This window comes from Phasianus colchicus, chromosome 29 (assembly GCF_987193195.1).
Source record: "Phasianus colchicus chromosome 29, bPhaCol1.hap1.1, whole genome shotgun sequence".
In the NCBI taxonomy this organism is placed as follows: domain Eukaryota; kingdom Metazoa; phylum Chordata; class Aves; order Galliformes; family Phasianidae; genus Phasianus; species Phasianus colchicus.
In genome coordinates this window covers 4,028,517-4,051,550 of record NC_143464.1, presented here as the reverse complement: position 1 = coordinate 4,051,550, position 23,034 = coordinate 4,028,517, and the positions used below count along the sequence as shown (strand labels likewise).

Below are 23,034 nucleotides of genomic sequence, written 5' to 3'. Positions count from 1 at the left end.
TGGGGCTGGGACCCCCAAGTTCACCCAGACCCCCAAGTGTGGGGCCGGGACCCCCAGAGCCCCCAAGTGTGGGGCTGGGACCCCCAAGTGTGGGGCTGGGATTCCCAAGTTCAACCCAGGCCCACAAGTGTGGGGCTGGGACCCCCAAGTTCACCCAGACCCCCAAGCGTGGGGCTGGGACCCCCAAGTGTGGGGTTGGGACCCCCAAGTTCAACCCAGGCCCACAAGTGTGGGGCTGGGACCCCCAAGTGTGGGGCTGGGACTCCCGAGTGTGGGGCTGGGACTCCCGAGTTCAATCCAGACCCCCAAGTGTGGGGCTGAGACCCCCAAGTTCAACACAGACCCACAAGTGTGGGGCTGAAACCCCCAAGTGTGGGGCTGGGACTCCCGAGTTCACCCAGACCCCCAAGTGTGGGGCTGAGACCCCCAAGTGTGGGGTTGGGACCCCCAAGTTCAATCCAGGCCCACAAGTGTGGGGCTGGGACCCCCAAGTTCACCCAGACCCCCAAGTGTGGGGCTGAGACCCCCAAGTGTGGGGCTGGGACCCCCAAGTTCAACACAAACCCACAAGTGTGGGGCTCAGACCCCCAAGTTCACCCAGACCCCCAAGTGTGGGGCCGGGACCCCCAGAGCCCCCAAGTGTGGGGCTGGGACCCCCAAGTGTGGGGCTGGGACTCCCGAGTTCAATCCAGGCCCACAAGTGTGGGGCTGGGACCCCCAAGTTCACCCAGACCCCCAAGTGTGGGGCCGGGACCCCCAGAGCCCCCAAGTGTGGGGCTGGGACCCCCAAGTGTGGGGCTGGGACTCCCGAGTTCAATCCAGGCCCACAAGTGTGGGGTTGGGACCCCCAAGTTCACCCAGACCCCCAAGTGTGGGGCTGAGACCCTCAAGTGTGGGGCTGGGACTCCCGAGTTCAATCCAGACCCCCAAGTGTGGGGCTGAGACCCCCAAGTTCAACACAGACCCACAAGTGTGGGGCTGAAACCCCCAAGTGTGGGGCTGGGACCCTCAAATGTGGGTCTGGGACCCCCAAGTTCAACCCAGGCCCACAAGTGTAGGGCTGAGACCCCCAAGTGTGGGGCTGGAACCTCCCAGAATCCCCCAGGACCCCCAAGTGTGGGACTGGGACCTGTCAGAATCTCCCCAGGACCCCCAGGGGTGGGGCTGGAAGCCCCCCAGGACTCCCGGGCGTGGGGCTGAGACCCCCAAGTGTGGGGCAGGGACCACTTAGAATCTCCCCAAGGCCCCCAGGTGTGGGGCTGGAATCCCCCCAGGACCCCCAGGCGTGGGGCTGGAAGCCTCCCAGGACCCCCAGAACCCCCAGGTGTGGGGCCGAGACCCCCAAGTGTGGGGCTGGGACCCCCAGAATCCCACCAGGTGTGGGGCTGGGACCCCTCAGAATCCCCCCAGGACCCCCAGGCGTGGGGCTGAGACCCTAAAGTGTGGGGCTGGGAATCCTCAGAATCCCCCCAGGACCCCCAGGTGTGGGGCTGGAAGCCTCCCAGGACCCCCAGAACCCCCAGGTGTGGGGCTGAGACCCCCAGGTGTGGGGCTGGGGCCCCCAGAATCCCCCCAGGACGCCCAAGCAGGGGCTGGAATCCCCCCAGGACCCCCCGGACCCCCAGGCGCGGGGCCGGGACCCCCAAGCTCCCCCCGGCCCCCCGGGACCCACCTCGGAAGGTGTCCAGCAGGTGGCGCCCCACGTACCAGCAGATGGTCTCGAAGTTGGGGAAGGTGCAGAGCGCCGGGGAGCTCAGCCGCCGCTGCATCTCGTACGCCCTGCAGCACCACAGCGCCCCATAGCGCCCCACAGCGCCCCACAGCGCCCCATAGCGCCCCACAGCGCCCCATAGCGCCCCATAGCGCCCCACAGCGCCCCACAGCGCGACCCACAGCGCCCCATAGCGCCCCACAGCGCCCCATAGCGCCCCACAGCACGAGCCACAGCGCCCCATAGTGACCCACAGTGCCCCATAGCGACCCACAGCGCCCCAGAGCGCAACCCATAGTGACCCACAGCGCCCCATAGCGCCCCATAGCGCGACCCACAGCGCCCCATAGCGCCCCATAGCGCCCCACAGCGCGACCCACAGCGCGACCCACAGCGCGACCCACAGCGCCCCACAGCGCGACCCATAGTGATCCACAGCGCCCCATAGCGCGACCCACAGCGCCCCATAGCGCCCCACAGCGCCCCACAGCGCCCCATAGCGCGACCCACAGCGCCCCATAGCGCGACCCACAGCGCCCCACAGCGACCCACAGCGCAACCCATAGCAACCCACAGCGCAACCCATAGCGCGACCCACAGCGCCCCATAGCGACCCACAGCGCCCCATAGTGTGACCCATAGCGCCCCATAGCGCGACCCACAGCGCCCCACAGCGCAACCCATAGCAACTCACAGCGCCCCATAGCGCGACCCACAGCGCCCCACAGTGCCCCATAGCGACTCACAGCGCCCCAGAGCGCGACCCATAGTGACCCACAGCGCCCCATAGCGACTCACAGCACCCCATAGCGCGACCCACAGCGCCCCATAGCGACCCACAGCGACCCATAGTGACCCACAGCGACCCATAGCGCGCCCCACAGCGCCCCATAGCGACCCACAGCGCCCCATAGTGACCCACAGTGCCCCACAGCGCGCCCCACAGCGCCCCATAGCGACTCACAGCGCCCCAGAGCGCGACCCATAGTGACCCACAGCGCCCCATAGCGACTCACAGCACCCCATAGCGCGACCCACAGCGCCCCATAGCGACCCACAGCGACCCATAGTGACCCACAGCGACCCATAGCGCGCCCCACAGCGCCCCATAGCGACCCACAGCGCCCCATAGTGACCCACAGTGCCCCATAGCGCGCCCCACAGCGCCCCATAGCGACTCACAGCGCCCCAGAGCGCGACCCATAGTGACCCACAGCGCCCCATAGCGACTCACAGCACCCCATAGCGCGACCCACAGCGCCCCATAGCGACCCACAGCGACCCATAGTGACCCACAGCGACCCATAGCGCGCCCCACAGCGACCCATAGCGACCCACAGCGCCCCATAGCGACCCACAGCGCCCCATAGCGCGCCCCACAGCGCCCCATAGCGCGCCCCAGAGCGCGACCCACAGTGACCCACAGCGCCCCATAGCGACTCACAGCACCCCATAGCGCGACCCACAGCGCCCCATAGAGACCCACAGCGACCCATAGTGACCCACAGCGACCCATAGCGCGCCCCACAGCGACCCATAGCGACCCACAGCGCCCCATAGCGACCCACAGTGCCCCATAGCGCGCCCCACAGCGCCCCATAGCGACTCACAGCGCCCCAGAGCGCGACCCATAGTGACCCACAGCGCCCCATAGCGACTCACAGCACCCCATAGCGCGACCCACAGCGCCCCATAGCGACCCACAGCGACCCATAGTGACCCACAGCGACCCATAGCGCGCCCCACAGCGACCCATAGCGACCCACAGCGCCCCATAGCGACCCACAGCGCCCCATAGCGCGCCCCACAGCGCCCCATAGCGACTCACAGCGCCCCAGAGCGCGACCCATAGTGACCCACAGCGCCCCATAGCGACTCACAGCACCCCATAGCGCGACCCACAGCGACCCATAGTGACCCACAGCGACCCATAGCGCGCCCCACAGCGCCCCATAGCGACCCACAGCGCCCCATAGTGACCCACAGTGCCCCATAGCGCGCCCCACAGCGCCCCATAGCGACTCACAGCGCCCCAGAGCGCGACCCATAGTGACCCACAGCGCCCCATAGCGACCCACAGCGCCCCATAGCGCGACCCACAGCGACCCATAGCGACCCACAGCGACCCATAGTGACCCACAGCGACCCATAGCGCGCCCCACAGCGACCCATAGCGACCCACAGCGCCCCATAGTGACCCACAGCGCCCCATAGCGCGCCCCACAGCGCCCCATAGCGACTCACAGCGCCCCAGAGCGCGACCCATAGTGACCCACAGCGCCCCATAGCGACTCACAGCACCCCATAGCGCGACCCACAGCGCCCCATAGCGACCCACAGCGACCCATAGTGACCCACAGCGACCCATAGCGCGCCCCACAGCGCCCCATAGCGACCCACAGCGCCCCATAGTGACCCACAGTGCCCCATAGCGCGCCCCACAGCGCCCCATAGCGACTCACAGCGCCCCAGAGCGCGACCCATAGTGACCCACAGCGCCCCATAGCGACTCACAGCACCCCATAGCGCGACCCACAGCGCCCCATAGCGACCCACAGCGACCCATAGTGACCCACAGCGACCCATAGCGCGCCCCACAGCGACCCATAGCGACCCACAGCGACCCATAGCGACCCACAGCGACCCATAGCGCGCCCCACAGCGCCCCATAGCGACTCACAGCGCCCCAGAGCGCGACCCATAGTGACCCACAGCGCCCCAGAGCGCCCCATAGTGACCCACAGCGCCCCAGAGCGCCCCAAAGTGACCCACAGCGCCCCAGAGCGCCCCAAAGTGACCCACAGCGCCCCAGAGCGCCCCATAGTGCGACCCACAGGGCCCCACAGCGCCCCATAGTGACCCACAGCGCCCCACAGCGCAACCCATAGCAACCCACAGTGCCCCATAGCGCGACCCACAGTGCCCCATAGCGACCCATAGCTCCCCACAGTGCAACCCACAGCGCCCCATAGCGTGACCCAGAGTACCCCATAGTGACCCACAGTGCCCCATAGCGCGACCCACAGCGCCCCACAGCGACACCCAGCGCCCCACAGCGTGATCCCATAACCCCCCAAACCCAACCCCAGCCCCATAGACTCCCCCACCCCCCAAAAATCCACCCCCAAATCCCCCCACATCCCCCCCAAACCAGCCCCAAATCCACCCCACAACCCCCCCCAAATCCACCCCCCAGCCACATGGACCCCCAAAACCACCCCACATCCCCCCCAAACCACCCCATAGCCCCCCAAGCCCCCCCCAAACCAGCCCCAAATCCGCCCCATAGCGCCCCCCAAACCAGCCCCAAACTCCCAAATCCACCCCATAACCCCCCCCCAAATCCAACCCCCAGCCACATGAAGCCCCCCACCCCCCCAAAACCACCCCATAGCCCCCCCCAACCCCCCCCCAAACCAGCCCCAAATCCACCCCACAACCCCCCCCAAATCCACCCCCCAGCCACATGGACCCCCCCACCGCCCCAAACCACCCCATAGCGCCCCCAACCCCCCCCCCCAAACCAGCCCCAAACTCCCCAAATCCACCCCACAACCCCCCCCAAACCCAACCCCCAGCCACATGGACCCCCCCAAACCCCCCCAAATCCACCCCATAGCCCCCCCTAACCCCCCCCCAAACCAGCCCCAAATCCACCCCATAGCCCCCCCAAGGCCCCCCCAAGCCCCCCCCCAAACTCCCCAAATCCACCCCACAACCCCCCCCAACCCAACCCCCAGCCACATGGACCCCCCGAAACCCCCCCAAACCACCCCATAGCCCCCCCCCAAACCAGCCCCAAATCCGCCCCATAACCCCCCCCCAAATCCAACCCCCAGCCACATGAAGCCCCCCACCCCCCCAAAACCACCCCACATCTCCCCCAAACCACCCCATAGCCCCCCAACCCCCCCCCCAAACCAGCCCCAAACTCCCCAAATCCACCCCCCAGCCACATGGACCCCCCCAAACCCCTCCAACCCCCCCCCCAAACTTCCCAAATCCGCCCCACAACCCCCCCCAACCCAACCCCCAGCCACATGGACCCCCCCAAACCCCCCCAAACCACCCCATAGCCCCCCCATACCCCCCCAAACCACACCATAGCCCCCCCAAACCCCCCCAAACCACACCATAGCGCCCCCATACCCCCCCAAACCCCCCCCAAACTCCCCACATCCGCCCCACATCCCCCCCAACCACCCCATAGCCCCCCCAAACCCCCCCAAACCACCCCATAGCCCCCCCATACCCCCCCCAAACCAGCCCCAAACTCCCCACATCCGCCCCACATCCCCCCCAAACCACCCCATAGCCCCCCCCAAGCCCCCCCCCCAGCCCCCCACCCACTTGAGCTGCATGCCGATGTTGAGGCTGTGCAGGAAGTTGCCCCCAAAGGCCAGGCAGTCGACGGGGGTCAGCACGGCGTGGATCCAACCTGGGGGGGGGGCACAAAATGTGGGGCTGAGCAAACCTGGACCCCCAAATATGGGGCCGGGAGCCTCAGCGTTGGGTTGGGACCCCCACAAACATCTCCAGGACCACCAAAATGGGGTTAGGACCCCCAGAACCCCCCCCAGGACTCCCATTTCTCCCCCCAGGCCCCCCATTTCACCCTCCAGGACCCCCAGAATCCCCCCAGGACCCCCAAAATGGGGCTGAGACCCCAAATAACCCCTCCAGGACCCCCAGAATCCCCCCCCAGGATCCCCATTTCACCCCCCAGGCCCCCCAGAACCCCCCCCAGGACCCCCATTTCACCCCCCAGGACCCCCAGAACCCCCCCCAGGCCCCCCACTTCACCCTCCAGGACCCCCAGAATGCCCCCAGGACCCCCCCAGGCCCCCATTTCACCCTCCAGGACCCCCAGAATCCCCCCAGAACCCCCCCAGGCCCCCCATTTCACCCCCCAGGCCCCCCAGAATCCCCCCCAGGACCCCCATTTCACCCTCCAGGACCCCCAGAACCCCCCCCAGGACCCCCAGAATCCCCCCAGAACCCCCCCCAGGCCCCTCATTTCATCCCCCAGGCCCCCCAGAACCCCCCCAGGCCCCCATTTCACCCTGCAGAACCCCCAGGACCCCCCCCAGGCCCCCATTTCACCCTCCAGGACCCCCAGAATCCCCCCAGGCCCCCCATTTCACCCTCCAGGCACCCCATTTCACCCTCCTGCCTGCCCCCAAAAGCCTCCCAGCCCCCCCAGGTCCCCCATTTCATCCCCCAGGCCCCCCAGAACCCCCCCAGGACCCCCAGAACCCCCCCAGGCCCCCCATTTCACCCCCCAGAATCCCCCCCAGGCCCCCCATTTCACCCCCCAGGCCCCCCAGAATCCCCCCATTTCACCCCCCAGGACCCCCCCCAGAATCCCCCCATTTCACCCCCCAGGACCCCCCCCATGCCCCCCATTTCACCCCCCATACCGGTGGGGATGAAGAGGGTCTGTCCCTGGCGCAGGGGGCAGCGGTAGCATCGATCCACCTGGTCCCCGAAGAACAGCTGGCCCTGGTTGCGCGAGCGGCCCCACGCCTCGAACAGCCCCAGGTTGGCGGCCGTGGGCCGGGCCAGGTAGAAGATCTTCTCGCCCTGCGCCGCAATGGGGCAGCCGTGGGGCGGCAGCCGGGGGGCGGCAGCCGGGGGGCGGGCAGCCGTGGGGCGGCAGCCGTGGGGCGGCAGCCGTGGGGCGGCAGCCGGGGGGCGGCAGCCGGGGGGCGGGCCCCAGAGCGAGCCCATAGCTGCCCCATAGAGCCCCCATAGCCGCCCAACAGCTGCCCCATAGCAGCCCCATACAGAGCCCATAGCCGCCCCATAGCTGCCCCATACAGACCCCATAGAGAGCCCATAGCCGCCCCATAGCTGCCCCATAGATACCCCATAGCGGCCCCATAGAGAGCCCATTGCCGCCCCACAGCTGCCCCATAGCTGCCCCATACAGACCCCATAGAGAGCCCAGAACCGCCCCATAGCTGCCCCATACAGACCCCATAGAGAGCCCATAGCCACCCCACAGCTGCCCCATAGAGAGCCCAGAACCGCCCCACAGCTGCCCCATAGCTGCCCCATACATACCCCACAGCTGCCCCATAGCAGCCCCATACAGAGCCCAGAACCGCCCCACAGCTGCCCCATACAGACCCCATAGAGAGCCCATAGCCGCCCCATAGCTGCCCCATAGCTGCCCCATACAGACCCCATAGCAGCCCCATACAGACCCCATAGCCACCCCACACAGACCCTATAGCGAGCCAATAGCCACCCCACAGCCGCCCCATACAGACCCCATAGTGAGCCCATAGCTGCCCCACAGCTGCCCCATACAGACCCCATAGCCGCCCCACAGCTGCCCCATACAGACCCCATAGAGTGCCCATAGCCGCCCCATAGCTGCCCCATACAGACCCCATAGCGGCCCCATACAGAGCCCAGAACCGCCCCACAGCTGCCCCATAGCTGCCCCATACAGACCCCATAGCAGCCCCATACAGAGCCCAGAACCGCCCCACAGCTGCCCCATAGCTGCCCCATACAGACCCCATAGCGGCCCCATACAGAGCCCAGAACTGCCCCACAGCTGCCCCATAGCTGCCCCATACAGACCCCATAGCGGCCCCATACAGAGCCCAGAACCGCCCCACAGCTGCCCCATAGCTGCCCCATACAGACCCCATAGCGGCCCCATAGCGAGCCCATAGCCACCCCACAGCTGCCCCATACAGACCCCATAGCTGCCCCATAGAGACCCCATAGCTGCCCTATAGAGAGCCCATAGCCGCCTCACAGCTGCCCCATATCTGCCCCATACAGACCCCACAGAGACCCCATCACTGCCCCATAGAGCCCCCATAGCGAGCCCATAACCGCCCCACAGCTGCCCCATACAGACCCCACAGCTGCCCCATAGAGAGCCCATAGCCGCCCCACAGCTGCCCCATAGCTGCCCCACAGCCGCCCCATAGCGGCCCCATACAGAGCCCATAGCTGCCCCACAGCTGCCCCATAGAGACCCCACAACCAACCCATAGCTGCCCCATAGAGAGCTCATAGCTGCCCCATAGCGGCCCCATACAGACCCCACAGAGACCCCATCATTGCCCCATAGAGCCCCCATAGAGAGCCCATAGCTGCCCCACAGCTGCCCCATACAGACCCCATAGCGGCCCCATAACCACCCCACAAAGACCCCATAACTGCCCCATAGAGCCCCCATAGAGAGCCCAGAACCGCCCCATAGCTGCCCCATACAGATCCCACAGAGACCCCATAACTGCCCCATAGAGACCCCATCACTGCCCCACAGCTGCCCCATACTGACCCCATAGAGGGCCCATAACCGCCCCATAACCACCCCAATAATCCCATAACCCCTCCAAAACCACCCCATAGACCCCCAAACCACCCCATAACCACCCCACGCAGCCCCATAACCGCCCCATAACCCCTCCAAAACCACCCCATACAGCCCCCAAACCGCCCCATAACTGCCCCATGCAGCCCCATAACCACCCCATACAGCCCCATAACTGCCCCATAACCACCCCACACAGCCCCATAACCGCCCCACACAGCCCCATAACTCCTCCAAAACCACCCCATAACCACCCCACGCAGCCCCATAACCGCCCCATACAGCCCCATAACCGCCCCATAACCACCCCACACAGCCCCACAACCGCCCCATAGACCCCCCAAACCAACCCATACAGCTCCCAAACTACCCCATAGACCCCCAAACCGCCCCATAACCGCCCCGCGCAGCCCCATAACCACCCCATACAGCCCCATAACTGCCCCATAACCACCCCACACAGCCCCATAACCGCCCCACACAGCCCCATAACTCCTCCAAAACCACCCCATAACTGCCCCACGCAGCCCCATAACCACCCCATACAGCCCCATAACCGCCCCATAACCACCCCACACAGCCCCATAACCGCCCCATAGACCCCCAAACTACCCCATAACCGCCCCACACAGCCCCATAACCACCTCAAACCCCCATAACCACTCCAAAACCACCCCATACAGCCCCATAACTGCCCCATAACCACCCCGCGCAGCCCCATAACCGCCCCATAGAGCCCCCAAACCGCCCCATAACCGCCCCGCACAGCCCCATAACCACCCCATACAGCCCCCAAACCGCCCTCTAACTGCCCCATAGAGCCCCCAAACTGCCACATAACCACCCCCCACAGCCCCATAACTGCCCCATAACCACCCCGCACAGCCCCATAACCACCCCACACAGCCCCATAACCGCCCCATAGACCCCCCAAACCGCCCCATAACCACCTCAAGCAGCCCCATAACCACCCCAAGCAACCCCCAAACCGCCCCATAACCGCCCCATAGACCCCCAAACTACCCCATAACCACCCCACACAGCCCCATAACCACCCCACACAGCCCCCAAACTGCCCCATAACCGCCCCGCACAGCCCCATAACCGCCCCATACAGCCCCCAAACTGCCCTCTAACCGCCCCATAGACCCCGAAACCGCCCCATAACCACCCCACACAGCCCCATAACCGCCCCATAGACCCCCCAAACCACCCATACAGCTCCCAAACCACCCCATAGACCCCCAAACCGCCCCATAACCGCCCTGCGCAGCCCCATAACCACCCCACACAGCCCCATAACCACCCCACACAGCCCCACAACCGCCCCCCCCGTACCCTGAGGACGTGGCACCAGGCCGAGGCCCCCCCCCTGTCGATGTGGAAGTCGGTGAAGCTGTCCCTGGCCCCCAGCAGGCAGAACTTCTGCAGGCTCGGCCGCTCGCGCGCCGATTCCCCCGGCCAAAGGTTCTCCACCCACGACAGCTTGCGCACGATGCGCGGCGTCTCCACCACGTTGGACAGCCTGGGGGCAAAGGGGGGCAAAGGGGGGGGCAAAGGGGTCAGCAGGAGCCCAAAAAGATCCTATTGGGGCCACCATGGCAAAGAGAATCGCAAAGGATGGGGTATGGGGTCAGCAGGGCCAGGAGGAGCACAAAAAGATCCTATTAGGGCCACCATGGCCAGGAGGAGTCCAAAAAGATCCTATTGGGGCCACCATGGCCAAGAGAACCCCAAAGGATGGGATATGGGGTCAGCAGGGCCAGGAGGAGCCCAAAAGATGGGGTATGGGGTCAGCAGGGCCAGGAGGAGCCCAAAAGATGGGGTATGGGGTCAGCAGGGCCAGGAGGAGCCCAAAAGATGGGGTATGGGGTCAGCAGGGCCAGGAGGAGCCCAAAAAGATCCTATTAGGGCCACCATGGCCAAGAGAACCCCAAAGGATGGGATATGGGGTCAGCAGGGCCAGGAGGAGCCCAAAGAACCACGTTGGACAGCCTGGGGGCAAAGGGGGGCAAAGGGGTCAGCAGGAGCCCAAAAAGATCCTATTGGGGCCACCATGGCCAAGAGAATCGCAAAGGATGGGGTATGGGGTCAGCATGATCAGGAGAATCCCAAAGGATGGGATATGGGGTCAGCAGGGCCAGGAGGAGCCCAAAGATGCCCCATTGGGATCCTCCTGGCCATGGTAACCCCAAAGAACCACGTTGGACAGCCTGGGGGCAAAGGGGGGGCAAAGGGGTCAGTGGGAGCCCAAAAAGATCCTATTGGGGCCACCATGGCCAGGAGGAGCCCAAAAGATGGGGTATGGGGTCAGCAGGGCCAGGGAACCCCAAAAGATGGGAGATGGGGTCAGCAGGGCCAGGAGAATCCCAAAAGATGGGAGATGGGGTCAGCAGGGCCAGGAGGAGCCCAAAGAGATCCTATTAGGGCCACCATGGCCAAGAGAACCCCAAAGGATGGGATATGGGGTCAGCACGGCCAGGAGGATCCCAAAGAACCACGTTGGACAGCCTGGGGGGAAAGGGGGGCAAAGGGGGGGCAAAGGGGTCAGCAGGAGCCCAAAAAGATCCTATTGGGGCCACCATGGCCAGGAGGAGCCCAAAGATGGGGTATGGGGTCAGCAGGGCCAGGAGGATCCCAAAGAGATCCTATTAGGATCCAAATGCCAAACGTCCCCACTCCCCCCAGCCCCCCATCACCCCAAATCCCCCCCACTCCCCCCAGCCCCCCACTCCTCCCAGCCTCCCCCTCACCCCAAATCCCCCCCTCACCCCAAATGCCCCCCATTCCCCCCAGCCCCCCCCACCCCAAATCCCCCCCACTCTTCCCAGCCCCCCCCCACCCCAAATCCACCCCATTCCTTCCAACTCCCCCCATCATCCCAAATCCCCCCCTCACCCCCCAGCCCCCCCCTCACCCCAAATCCCCCCACTCCTCCCAGCCCCCCATCACCCCACCCCAAATCCCCTCTACTCCTCCCAGCTTCCCATCACCCCAAATAACCCCTCACCCCCCAGACCCCCCCTCACCCCAAATCCCCCCCACTCCTCCCAGCCCCCCATCACCCCAAAACTACCCCTCACCCCCCAGTCCCCCCCTCACCCCAAATCCCCCCCTCACCCCAAACGCCCCCTACTCCCCCCAACCCCCCCCTCACCCCAAATCCTCCCCACTCCCCCCAGCCCCCCCTCACCCCAAAACCACCCCACACCCCCCAGTCCCCCCCTCACCCCAAATCCCCCCCGCACCCCCCAGCCACCCCTCACCCCAAATCCCCCCCTCACCCCACAGACCCCCTCTCCTTCCAGCCCCCCCTCACCCCAAATCCCCCCTCACCCCAAATCCCCCCACTTCTTCCAACCCCCCCCACCCCAAATCCCCCCACTCCTCCCAGCCCCCCCTCACCCCCCAGTCCTCCATCACCCCAAATCCCCCCCTCACCCCCCAGCCCCCCCACCCCAAATGCCCCCCACCCCAAATCCCCCCACTCCCCCCACCCCCCATCACCCCCAGCCCCCCATCACCCCAAAACCACCCCTCACCCCCCAGTCCCCCCCCACCCCAAATCCCCCCCTCATCCCCCAGACCCCCCCACCCCAAATCCCCCCCACTCCTCCCAGCTTCCCATCACCCCAAATCCCCCCCTCACCCCCCAGTCCCCCCTCACCCCAAATCCCCCCCTCACCCCAAGTGCCCCCCACTCCTTCCAGCCCTCCATCACCCCAAAACCACCCCTCACCCCCCAGCCCCCCCACCCCAAATCCCCCCACTCCCCCCAGTCCCCCCCACCCCAAATCCCCCCACTCCTCCCAGCCCCCCCTCACCCCCCAGTCCCCCATCACCCCAAATCCCCCCCTCACCCCCCAGCCCCCCCACCCCAAATGCCCCCCACCCCAAATCCCCCCACTCCCCCCAGCCCCCCATCACCCCAAAACCACCCCTCATCCCCCAGACCCCCCCCACCCCAAATCCCCCCCACTCCTCCCAGCTTCCCATCACCCCAAATCCCCCCCTCACCCCAAATCCCCCCCACTCCTCCCAGCTTCCCATCACCCCAAATCCCCCCCTCACCCCAAATCCCACCCACTCCTCCCAGCTTCCCATCACCCCAAATCCCCCCCTCCCACCCCTCTGCCCCCATCACCCCAAATCCCCCCCTCACCCCCCAGACTCCCATCTCCTCCCAGCTTCCCATCACCCCAAATCCCCCCCTCACCCCCCAGTCCCCCATCACCCCAAATCCCCCCCTCACCCCAAACGCCCCCCCCCCCCCAAAGCCCCACCTGGTGTCGGAGAACTCGAGCGCGGTGAGGTTGAGGACGCGGTCGCGCCGCGCGCCGCAGAAGTAGGCGATGAAATCCCCCAGTTTCATGGTGAGGGCGGCCTGGCGCCCCACGTCCTGCACCTCCACCTCCTTCTCCGCTCCTGCGGGACCCCAAAACACGGCCGGGGGGTCGGGGGGGGGCGGGGAGACCCCAAAACCCCACATGGTGCGGGGGGAGGAGGGGGGGAATCCCATCGATTGAGGCGTGAGGAGCTGCGGTGTGGGGCAGGGGGCTTTGGGGCTGGGGACACACAGAACCCCAAATGTGGGGCTGGGGGCTTTGGGGCTGGGGACACACAGAACCCAAAATGTGGGGCTGGGGGACAACAGAACCCCAAATGTGGGGCAGGGGGCTTTGGGGCTGGGGACACACAGAACCCCAAGTGTGGGGCTGGGGGACAACAGAACCCCAAATGTGGGGCAGGGGGACACACAGAACCCCAAATGTGGGGCAGGGGGGGGTTGGGGGACACACAGAACCCCAAATGTGGGGCAGGGGGACAACAGAACCCCAAATGTGGGTCTTTGGGGGCTGGGGGACACACAGAACCCCAAATGTGGGGCAGGGGGACACACAGAACCCCAAATGTGGGGCAGGGGGGGGTTGGGGGACACACAGAACCCCAAACGTGGGGCTGGGGGACAACAGAACCCCAAATGTGGGTCTTTGGGGGCTGGGGGACACACAGAACCCCAAATGTGGGGCTGGGGGCTTTGGGGCTGGGGACACACAGAACCCAAAATGTGGGGCTGGGGGACAACAGAACCCCAAATGTGGGGCAGGGGGACACAAAGAACCCCAAATGTGGGGCAGGGGGACACAAAGAACCCCAAATGTGGGGCTGGGGGACTCACAGAACCCCAAATGTGGGGCTTTGGGGGCTGGGGACACACAGAACCCCAAATGTGGGTCTTCAGGGCTGGGGGACACGCAGAACCCCAAATGTGGGGCAGGGGACTTTGGGGCTGGGGGACACATAGAACCCCAAATGTGGGTCGGGGGGGGGGTTGGGGGACACATAGAACCCCAAATGTGGGTCTGGGGAACAACAGAACCCCAAATGTGGGCCTTTGGGGCTGGGGGACACACAGAACCCCAAATGTGGGTCGGGGAAGTTTTGAGGTAATTTTGGGGCAATCTGGGGGAGATCGGGGTGGGATTTAGGGTGAAATTTGGGGTCAGGAAACCCCCAAAAGCCCCACAAGTGACTCAATGTCCGTTCTCCTGGGGGGGGGACCCCCAAAACCCAATATTGTGAACTTGGGGGGGGTCCTCTGAGCCCCAAAACCCCCTGAAGTGTCTCATGGCCTCATTTTGGGGTCATTTAGGGGCAGACTGGGGGTTCAGGAAACCCAAAAAGCCCCACAAGTGACTCAATGTCCGTTCTCCTGGGGGGGGGACCCCCAAAACCCCAATATTGTGAAATAGGGGGGGGTCCTTTGAGCCCCCAAACCCCAATATTGAGAACTTGGGGGTCCTTTGAGCCCCAAACCCCCCAAAGTGTCTCATGGTCTCATTTTGGGGTCATTTAGGGGCAGAGTGGGGTCAGATTTGGGGTCAGGAAACCCCCAAAAACCCCACAAGTGACTCAATGTCTGTTCTTCTGGGGGGGGACACCCCAAACCCCAATATTGTGCACTGGGGGGGTCCTTTGAGCCCCCAAACCCCAATATTTTGAACTTGGGGGGGTCCTTTGAGCCCCAAACCCCAATATTTTGAACTTGGGGGGGTCCTTTGAGCCCCCAAACCCCAATATTTTGAACTTGGGGGGGTCCTTTGAGCCCCAAAACCCAATATTGAGAACTTGGGGGGGGGGTCCTTTGAGCCCCAAACCCCCTCAAGCATCTTATGGTGTCGTTATGGGGTCATTTAGGGGCAGATTGGGGGGGTCAGGAAACCCAAAAAGCCCCACAAGTGACTCAATGTCTGTTCTTCTGGGGGGGGGACACCCCAAAACCCAATATTGAGAACTTGGGGGTCCTTTGAGCCCCAAACCACCCAAAGTGTCCCATGGCCTCATTTTGGGGTCATTTAGGGGTAGATTGGGGTCAGATTTGGGGTCAGGAAACCCCCAAAAGCCCCACAATGTCCATTCTTCTGGGGGGGGGGACACCCCAAAACCCAATACGTGCACTGGGGGGGTCGTCTGAGCCCCAAAATCCCAATATTGAGAACTTGGGGGGGGGTCCTTTGAGCCCCAAACCCCCCAAAGCGTCTCATGGCCTCATTTTGGGGTCATATAGGGGCAGACTGGGGTCAGATTTGGGGTCAGGACCCCCCCCCTTTAATCCCCCCCCCGCCCCCACTCACCCACGTAGTGTTCGACGTCGCGGGGGCCGAAGCTGGGGGGGGGCAACGTCATCCCCAGCCCCTCTTTGCGGGCCACCAGGATGGGGACGCTGAAACTCTTCTCCTCCAGGTATTCGACCGTCAGCTGCGCCCCGCTGGGCTTCAGCAGCACCTCGTCTGCACTGCGGGGGGGCAAGGGGGGGTTATGGGGTCTGTGGGGGGGTTATGGGGTCTGGGGGGTCCATAGTGGGGTTATGGGGTCTATAGGGGGGGGGTTATGGGGTCTATGGGGGCTCCTCCAGGTCCTCCACCATCAGCTGCGCCCCGCTGGGCTTCAGCAGCACCTCGTCTGCACTGCGGGGGGGCAAGGGGGGGTTATGGGGTCTGTGGGGGGGTTATGGGGTCTGTGGGGTCTATAGGGGGGCAGATCAGGGTCTCTCGGGTGTATAGGGGGGGGGTTATGGGGTCTATGGGGGCTCCTCCAGGTCCTCCACCATCAGCTGCGCCCCGCTGGGCTTCAGCAGCACCTCGTCTGCACTGCGGGGGGGCAAGGGGGGGTTATGGGGTCTGTGGGGGGTTATGGGGTCTGGGGGGTCTATAGGGGGCGTTATGGGGTCTATAGGGAGGGTCATGAGGTCTATGGGGTCTCGGGCCAATAGCCAGAAGGGCTATAGGTAGTGGAGAGCTCTCAGGGATGAAGCAGACCCCATAGAAAACGTGAGGCCATATAGAGGAGCACAATGGGGCCCATAGGGGAACAAAGAGCCCTAAAAAACTAAAAAGAATCCTATAAAGGAAAAAAAGAATCCTATATGGCAGCAGAGCAGCTTATAGGGGAGCGAGGGCTCCTATAGGTGGGGGACAGGCCCTACAGGGGAACCCAGGGCCCTACAGGGGAACCCAGGGCCCTACAGCAGGAAGACAGACCCTATAGAAAATATAAAACCCTACAAAGAAACATACAATCCTATAACGGAACATAGAACTCTACAGGGGAACACAAAACCCCATAGAAGAACACAGAGCACCCTGGGCAGGAAAAGGGAACAGAGAGTCCTATAGAAAACCAAAAGAACCCCACAACGAAATGAGAACCCTATAGAAAAACGAGCGGCCCTATAAGCGCCGCCCCTCACCTGGGGAAGGTGCGACCCCGCAGCTCCCGCACGAACTGAGCGCTGCCGGTCCTTATGGGGCGCCCCACATCCGCGTCCCCCGCGGCGCCTTTGGGGGCGGCCCGGCGCCGCTTCACTACGGGGCAGGAGGACCTATAGGGACCTATAGGGACCCCGGGGGGGGGCCAGGCCCTATATGGCCCCCCCGCAGCCCCACATGGCCCCACCGCAGTCCTACATGGCCCCACCGCAGCCCCTTATGGCCCTATATGGCCCCACCGCAGCCCCACATGGCCCCCCCACAGCCCCATATGGCCCCATATGGCCCCACCGCAGCCCCTTATGGCCCCACCGCAGCCCCACATGGCCCTATATGGCCCCACTACTACGCCATATGGTTCAGTCTTAACCCTATATGGCCCCCCGCAGCTCCATATGGCCCCACCACAACACCATATGGCCCTATATGGCTCCACCGCAGCCCTCTATGGCCCTATATGGCCCCACTACTACCCCATATGGCCACCCCCAGCCCCATATGGCCCTATATGGCCCCACCACAGCCCCAAATGGTCCAGTCCCAGCTGCATAAGATCCTATAGACCCCTATATAGCCCTATGCAGTTCGCTCTTGGCTCTATAAGGCCTGACCCCCCACACAGCCGACCCCATAAATCCCAACCCCAGCCCTAGAAGGCCCAGCCCCACACACTGCCAACCCCATAAGGCCCAGCCCCACACACTGCTGACCCCATAAGTCCCAACCCCAGCCCTATAGGGCCCAGCCCCACACACTGCCAACCCCATAGGGCCCAACCCCAGCCCTATAGGACCCAGCCCCACACACTGCCGACCCCATAAGGCCCAAACCCAGCCCTACAGGGCCCAGCCCCACACATTGCTGACGCCATAAGGCCCAACCCCAGCCCCATAGGGCCCAGCCCCACACACTGCCAACCCCATTGGGCCCAGCCCCACACACTGCTGACCCCATAAATCCCAACCCCAGCCCTACAGGGCCCAGCCCCACACTGTCGACCCCATAGGGCCCAACCCCACACATTGCTGACCCCATAAATCCCAACCCCAGCCCTATAGGGCCCAGCCCCACACACTGCCAACCCCATAAGGCCCAACCCCACACACTGCTGACCCCATAGGGCCCAACCCCACACGCTGCCAACCCCATAGGGCCCAACCCCAGCCCTATAGGGCCCAGCCCCACACACTGCTGACGCCATAAATCCCAACCCCAGCCCCACAGGGCCCAGCCCCACACACTGCCAACCCCATAAGGCCCAGCCCCACACACTGCTGACCCCATAGGGCCTGACCCCACACACTGCCAACCCCATAAATCCCAACCCCAGCCCTATAGGACCCAGCCCCACACACTGCTGACGCCATAAATCCCAACCCCAGCCCTATAGGGCCCAGCCCCACACACTGCCAACCCCATAGGGCCCAGCCCCACACATTGCTGACCCCATAGGGCCCAGCCCCACACACTGCTGACCCCATAGGGCCCAGCCCCAGCCCTATAGGGCCCAACCCCACACACTGCTGACCCCATAGGGCCCAACCCCACACACTGCTGACCCCATAGGGCCCAACCCCACACACTGCCGACCCCATAGGGCCCAACCCCACACACTGCCGACCCCATAGGGCCCAGCCCCAGCCCCATAGGGCCCAGCCCCACACATTGCTGACCCCATAGGGCCCAACCCCACACACTGCCGACCCCATGGGGCCCAGCCCCAGCCCCATAGGGCCCAGCCCCACACATTGCTGACCCCATAGGGCCCAACCCCACACACTGCCAACCCCATAGGGCCCAGCCCCAGCCCCATAGGGCCCAGCCCCACACATTGCTGACCCCATAGGGCCCAACCCCACACACTGCCGACCCCATGGGGCCCAGCCCCAGCCCCATAGGGCCCAGCCCCACAGCTGCCACCCCCCAGCCCCACTCACTGACGGAGGGCCCCCTGAGCACGGCGCACTGCGGGCAGTGATACAGGTCGATCTCGGCCGCCGCCTCCTCCTCCACCCCCACGCAGCTGCAGGGACAGCGTCACCAGTACATCCCAGTACATCCCAGTACATCCCAGTACACACCAATACAGACCAATACTCCCCTGCTGCCCCCCCCAGTACATCCCAGCACCCACCCCACAACATCCCAACTCACCCCAGTCCCCCCCAGTGCCTTCTTTCATCACTCGCTTCCCCATCTCTGCCTCCTTCCAGTGCCCCCCAGTATAACCCAGTACACCCTGTTCCCTTCCCAGTCCCTCCCAGTGCCCCTCAGTTCTCCCCCAGTCTCTTCCCCAGTTCTCCCCCAGTCCCCTTCCCACTCCCTCCCAGTACCTCCCAGTGCCCCAGCCCCCTCCCAGTGCCCCCAGTCCCCTTCCCACTCCCTCCCAGTAGCTCCCAGTGCCCCCAGTCCCCTCCCAGTGCCCCCAGTCCCCCCCAGTATCCCCCGCTCCTTTCCCAGTCCCTCCCAGTTCTCCCCCAGTCCCCTTCCCAATCCCTCCCAGTAGCTCCCAGTGCCTCCAGTTCCCTCCTACTACCCCCCAGTGCCCCCAACTCCACCCAACCTCCCTCCCAGTGACCCCCAGTCCCTTCCCAGTATATCCCAATCCATCCCAGTCCCCTCCAGTGCCCCTCAGACACCTTCCATCACCTCCCAGTCTGTCTCCCAGTCCAGCCCAGTCCCCCCCAGTACATCCCAGTGCCCCCCAACCCCCTCGCAGTACATCCCAGTCCCCCCTAAGCCCCTCCCAGCACCCCCCAGTCCATCCCAGTTCCTTCCCAGTGCCCCCCAGTCCATCCCAGTTCCTTCCCAGCGCCCCCCAGTCCATCCCAGTTCCTTCCCAGCGCCCCCCAGTCCATCCCAGTTCCTTCCCAGCGCCCCCCAGTCCATCCCAGTTCCTTCCAGTGCCCCCCAGACCCCTCCCAGCACCTCCCAATCCATCCCAGTCCCTCCCAGCACATCCCAGTCCCCCCTAGGCCCCTCCCAGCACCCCCCAATCCATCTCAAACCCTTCCCAGTCCATCCCAGTGTCCCCCAGTCTATTCCAGTCCCCTTCCATCCCCTCCCAATCCCTTCCCAGTCCACTCCAGTCCCTTCCCAGTGCCCCCCAGCCCCCTTCCATCACCTCCCAATCCATCCCAATCCCTTCCCAGTTCCTCCCAGCACCTCCCAGTCCATCCCAGTTCCCTCCAGTGCCCCCCAGTGCCCTTCCATCACCTCCCAATCCGTCCCATCCCAATCCCTTCCCAGCACATCCCAGTCCCTTCCCAGTACCCCTCAGTCACCTCCCAGTTCCCTCCCAGTCCCCCCCAGCCCCCTTCCATCACCTCCCAATCCACCCCGATCCCTTCCCAGTTCCTCCCAGCACCTCCCAGTCCATCCCAGTCCCCTCCAGTGCCCCCCAGCCCCCTTCCATCACCTCCCAATCTGTCCCATCCCAATCCTTTCCCAGCACGTCCCAGACCCTTCCCAGTGCCCCTCAGTCACCTCCCAGTTCCCTCCCAGTCCATCCCAGTCCCCTCCAGTGCCCCCCAGCCCCCTTCCATCACCTCCCAATCCATCCCAATCCCTTCCCAGTTCCTCCCAGCACCTCCCAGTCCATCCCAGTTCCCTCCCAGTCCATCCCAGTGCCCACCTGCCATGGAACCAGTCCTGGCAGCCATCACACTCGATCATGAAGCGCGTGACGTCGTAGGGCAGGCGGCACAGGCAATAGACGGGCACGGAGGCCATGGCCCCTATAGGCCCCTATAGATCCTCCCCGGGCATCGATGGGGGCCCCTATAGACTCCCCTCCCCCCCCCCCCCACCCCTTATTTATTGTTTACCCCTATAGAAACCCCCTCAGTGGGGGACAGTGTATTTATAGGGTAACCTTTCCTCTATACGACACCCATAGATGGATCCCTGCTGTTCTATAGGGTGACTGAGCTTGGAGAACTCTGACAGACCCTATAGGGGACCAAGGAGAACCCCCCCTCTCCCCCCCAAAAAAAAATGTAAGGGGACAATCCCTAAAGAATCTATATGAACCTGCACATTGACAGGGCCTCCAAAAGAATCTATAGGGCCCAGGGCAGACCCTTAAAGAGCCTATAGGGCCCTTGAACCCGCTCCAAAAACAATATAAGACCCCAGGAACCCCTCCAAAGGATCTATAGGGGCACCAGAAAGATCTATAGGGCCGCCTAGAGTGGCTATAGGACCCTCAGGCTCTATAAGGCCCCGGGAACCCCCGCAAAGGATCTATAGGGGCTCCTAAAGGGCCTAGAGGGCCATAGAAAGACCCCTAAAGCATCTATAGGCCCCTCTAGCTGCTCCCAAAGGGCCTACAGAGCTCTGGTGCACCCCCTAAAGAATCTATAGGGCCCCGTAAGTGCTCCTCAGAAAACCTATAAGGTCCTGGGAACTCCTCCCACCCCCCCCCCCACCAAAACGTTTTTTGGGATCTCTGTAGGGTCTATAGAATGCCTTAGAAACGATCTATAGGGCTCTCTGAGAGCACTACAGCACCCCAAACCACCTATGGGAAACTCCGATAGGGCCCCTGTCACCCTCCAGAGCCCCTATAGGGCTTCTGTTGCCCTACGAAGCCCCTATAGGGCACCTGTCACCCCACAAAACCCCTATAGGGCCCCTGTCGCCCTACAGAGCTCCCTATAGAACCTATAGGGCCCCAACTCCCCCCCTCACAGCGCCTACGGCACCCCTACGATCCCACACTCCCAGCACACCCCCCCACAAACGCCCTATAGGGCCCGGGATCCTATAGAAGGTCCCGTCCTCCCTATAGGGCCCAGAACAGCCCGGCCTCCCCGAAGGCCTCTACACCTCTACAGGCCCCGCGAGGCCCGTAGGCCTCAGCCGCCGCCTCAGCCGCTTTCCGACCGTTCCGCGCCGCTTTCCCGGCTCCGGTCGGGGATTCACCGCCGCCTTCTCCTCCTTCTCCGCGGTTCCCGGTGGCCCCGGGTCCTCCCGAGAAAGTTTTATTCAAACGCGGAACGGGAAAGGGGAGGCGGAGCCGCAACGCCATCTTGGGGAGGGCCGCGCCGCCATCTTGGGGGGGACGCCGGAAGTACTGGAGGAGCAGGGCGGAAGTCGGCTCCGCGGCGGAAGTCGGGTCCCTCGATAGAAACTACAAGCCCTTGTACTTCCGGTAGATCTTAAAGAGCCCGCGTCCTTTTTGGTTCTTAAGGAATCTCTACAGCCCTCCGGCCCTCACAGCGCCTATAGAACCCCCGTGTCCCCTATGGAACCTATGTCTCCCTATGCCCCCTGCAGCCCCAAGCTCCCTACAGAACCTATTCGCCCCCTATCCCCTCTAAGTCTCATACTGAACCTATCTTCCCTTATGAACTCTAGTCTCCCTGGGAGCCTTATAGAACCCATACTCCCCTGTAATCCCCTTAGCTCCAAATCTCCCATAAGCCCTATACCCCCAAACCCCCACAGCCCATTAACCCCTATAGAACCTATACTGTTCAAACGCCCCATAGAACTTCCACCCTTTATGCTCCCAACACCCCCCGCTCCCATATAGAACCTCTATCTCTTTCTGCTCCCTACATTCCGCAAGCCCCATAGAATCATCACGCCCTATACTCCCCACACCCCCCAGCTCCCATAGAACCCATACCCTCCTCTGCTCCCCATACCCCCCAGCCCCCTATAGAACCCATACCCCCCAAAGCTCCCTATGCTCCTTAAACCCCCTATAGAAACCCAGACCCCCAAGGCCCCTATAGAGCCTATATCCCCCTATGCCCCCAATCTTCTATAGATCCTACAGTCCTCAATGCTCTCTGAACTCCCTATAGAACCCGTATCCCCCTATACTGCCTACAACCCCCAAGCCCCTATAGAGCCCACACCCCATTCTGCCCCCTTCGCCCCTAAACTCCCCATAGAACCCACAGCCCATCCCCCCCCGTGCCCCCTATGGAATCTGTAATCCCTACACGGTTTGTACGCCCCCCCCTCCCCTATATCCGCCATAGAACCCGCAGCGCCTCTAAACCCTATAGAACCTATAGACTCCCCCCCCCCCCGCTCACCCGGATCACGTGACGCCCCGCGCGGGGGCTGCCGGGAGCTGTAGTCTCCCTTCCTCCTCCTCCCGGCAGGCCACGCCCCCTAAGCGTTAGCCCCGCCCACTCCCCTTAGAGCCAATAGGCGGGGGCTGCGCTCGGCGAACCGGATGTGACGTCATCACT

At 64.1% G+C, this 23,034-nt stretch overlaps 1 protein-coding gene across 1 annotated transcript in view; it reads right to left on the bottom strand.

Annotated features, from left to right (window-relative positions):
• PHF8 (PHD finger protein 8) overlaps positions 1-22,818 on the bottom strand; it is a 40,466-nt gene extending 17,648 nt beyond the window's left edge. Inside the window, 9 exon segments of the mRNA XM_090126325.1 lie at positions 1,673-1,779; positions 6,062-6,149; positions 7,132-7,294; positions 10,392-10,578; positions 13,337-13,478; positions 15,689-15,849; positions 16,804-16,945; positions 18,760-18,845; positions 20,457-22,818. Of these exon segments, the coding sequence (XP_089982451.1) occupies positions 1,673-1,779; positions 6,062-6,149; positions 7,132-7,294; positions 10,392-10,578; positions 13,337-13,478; positions 15,689-15,849; positions 16,804-16,945; positions 18,760-18,845; positions 20,457-20,554 (1,174 nt within the window). The 5' untranslated portion in view covers positions 20,555-22,818.
• Between the last annotated feature and the right edge of the window lie 216 nt (positions 22,819-23,034).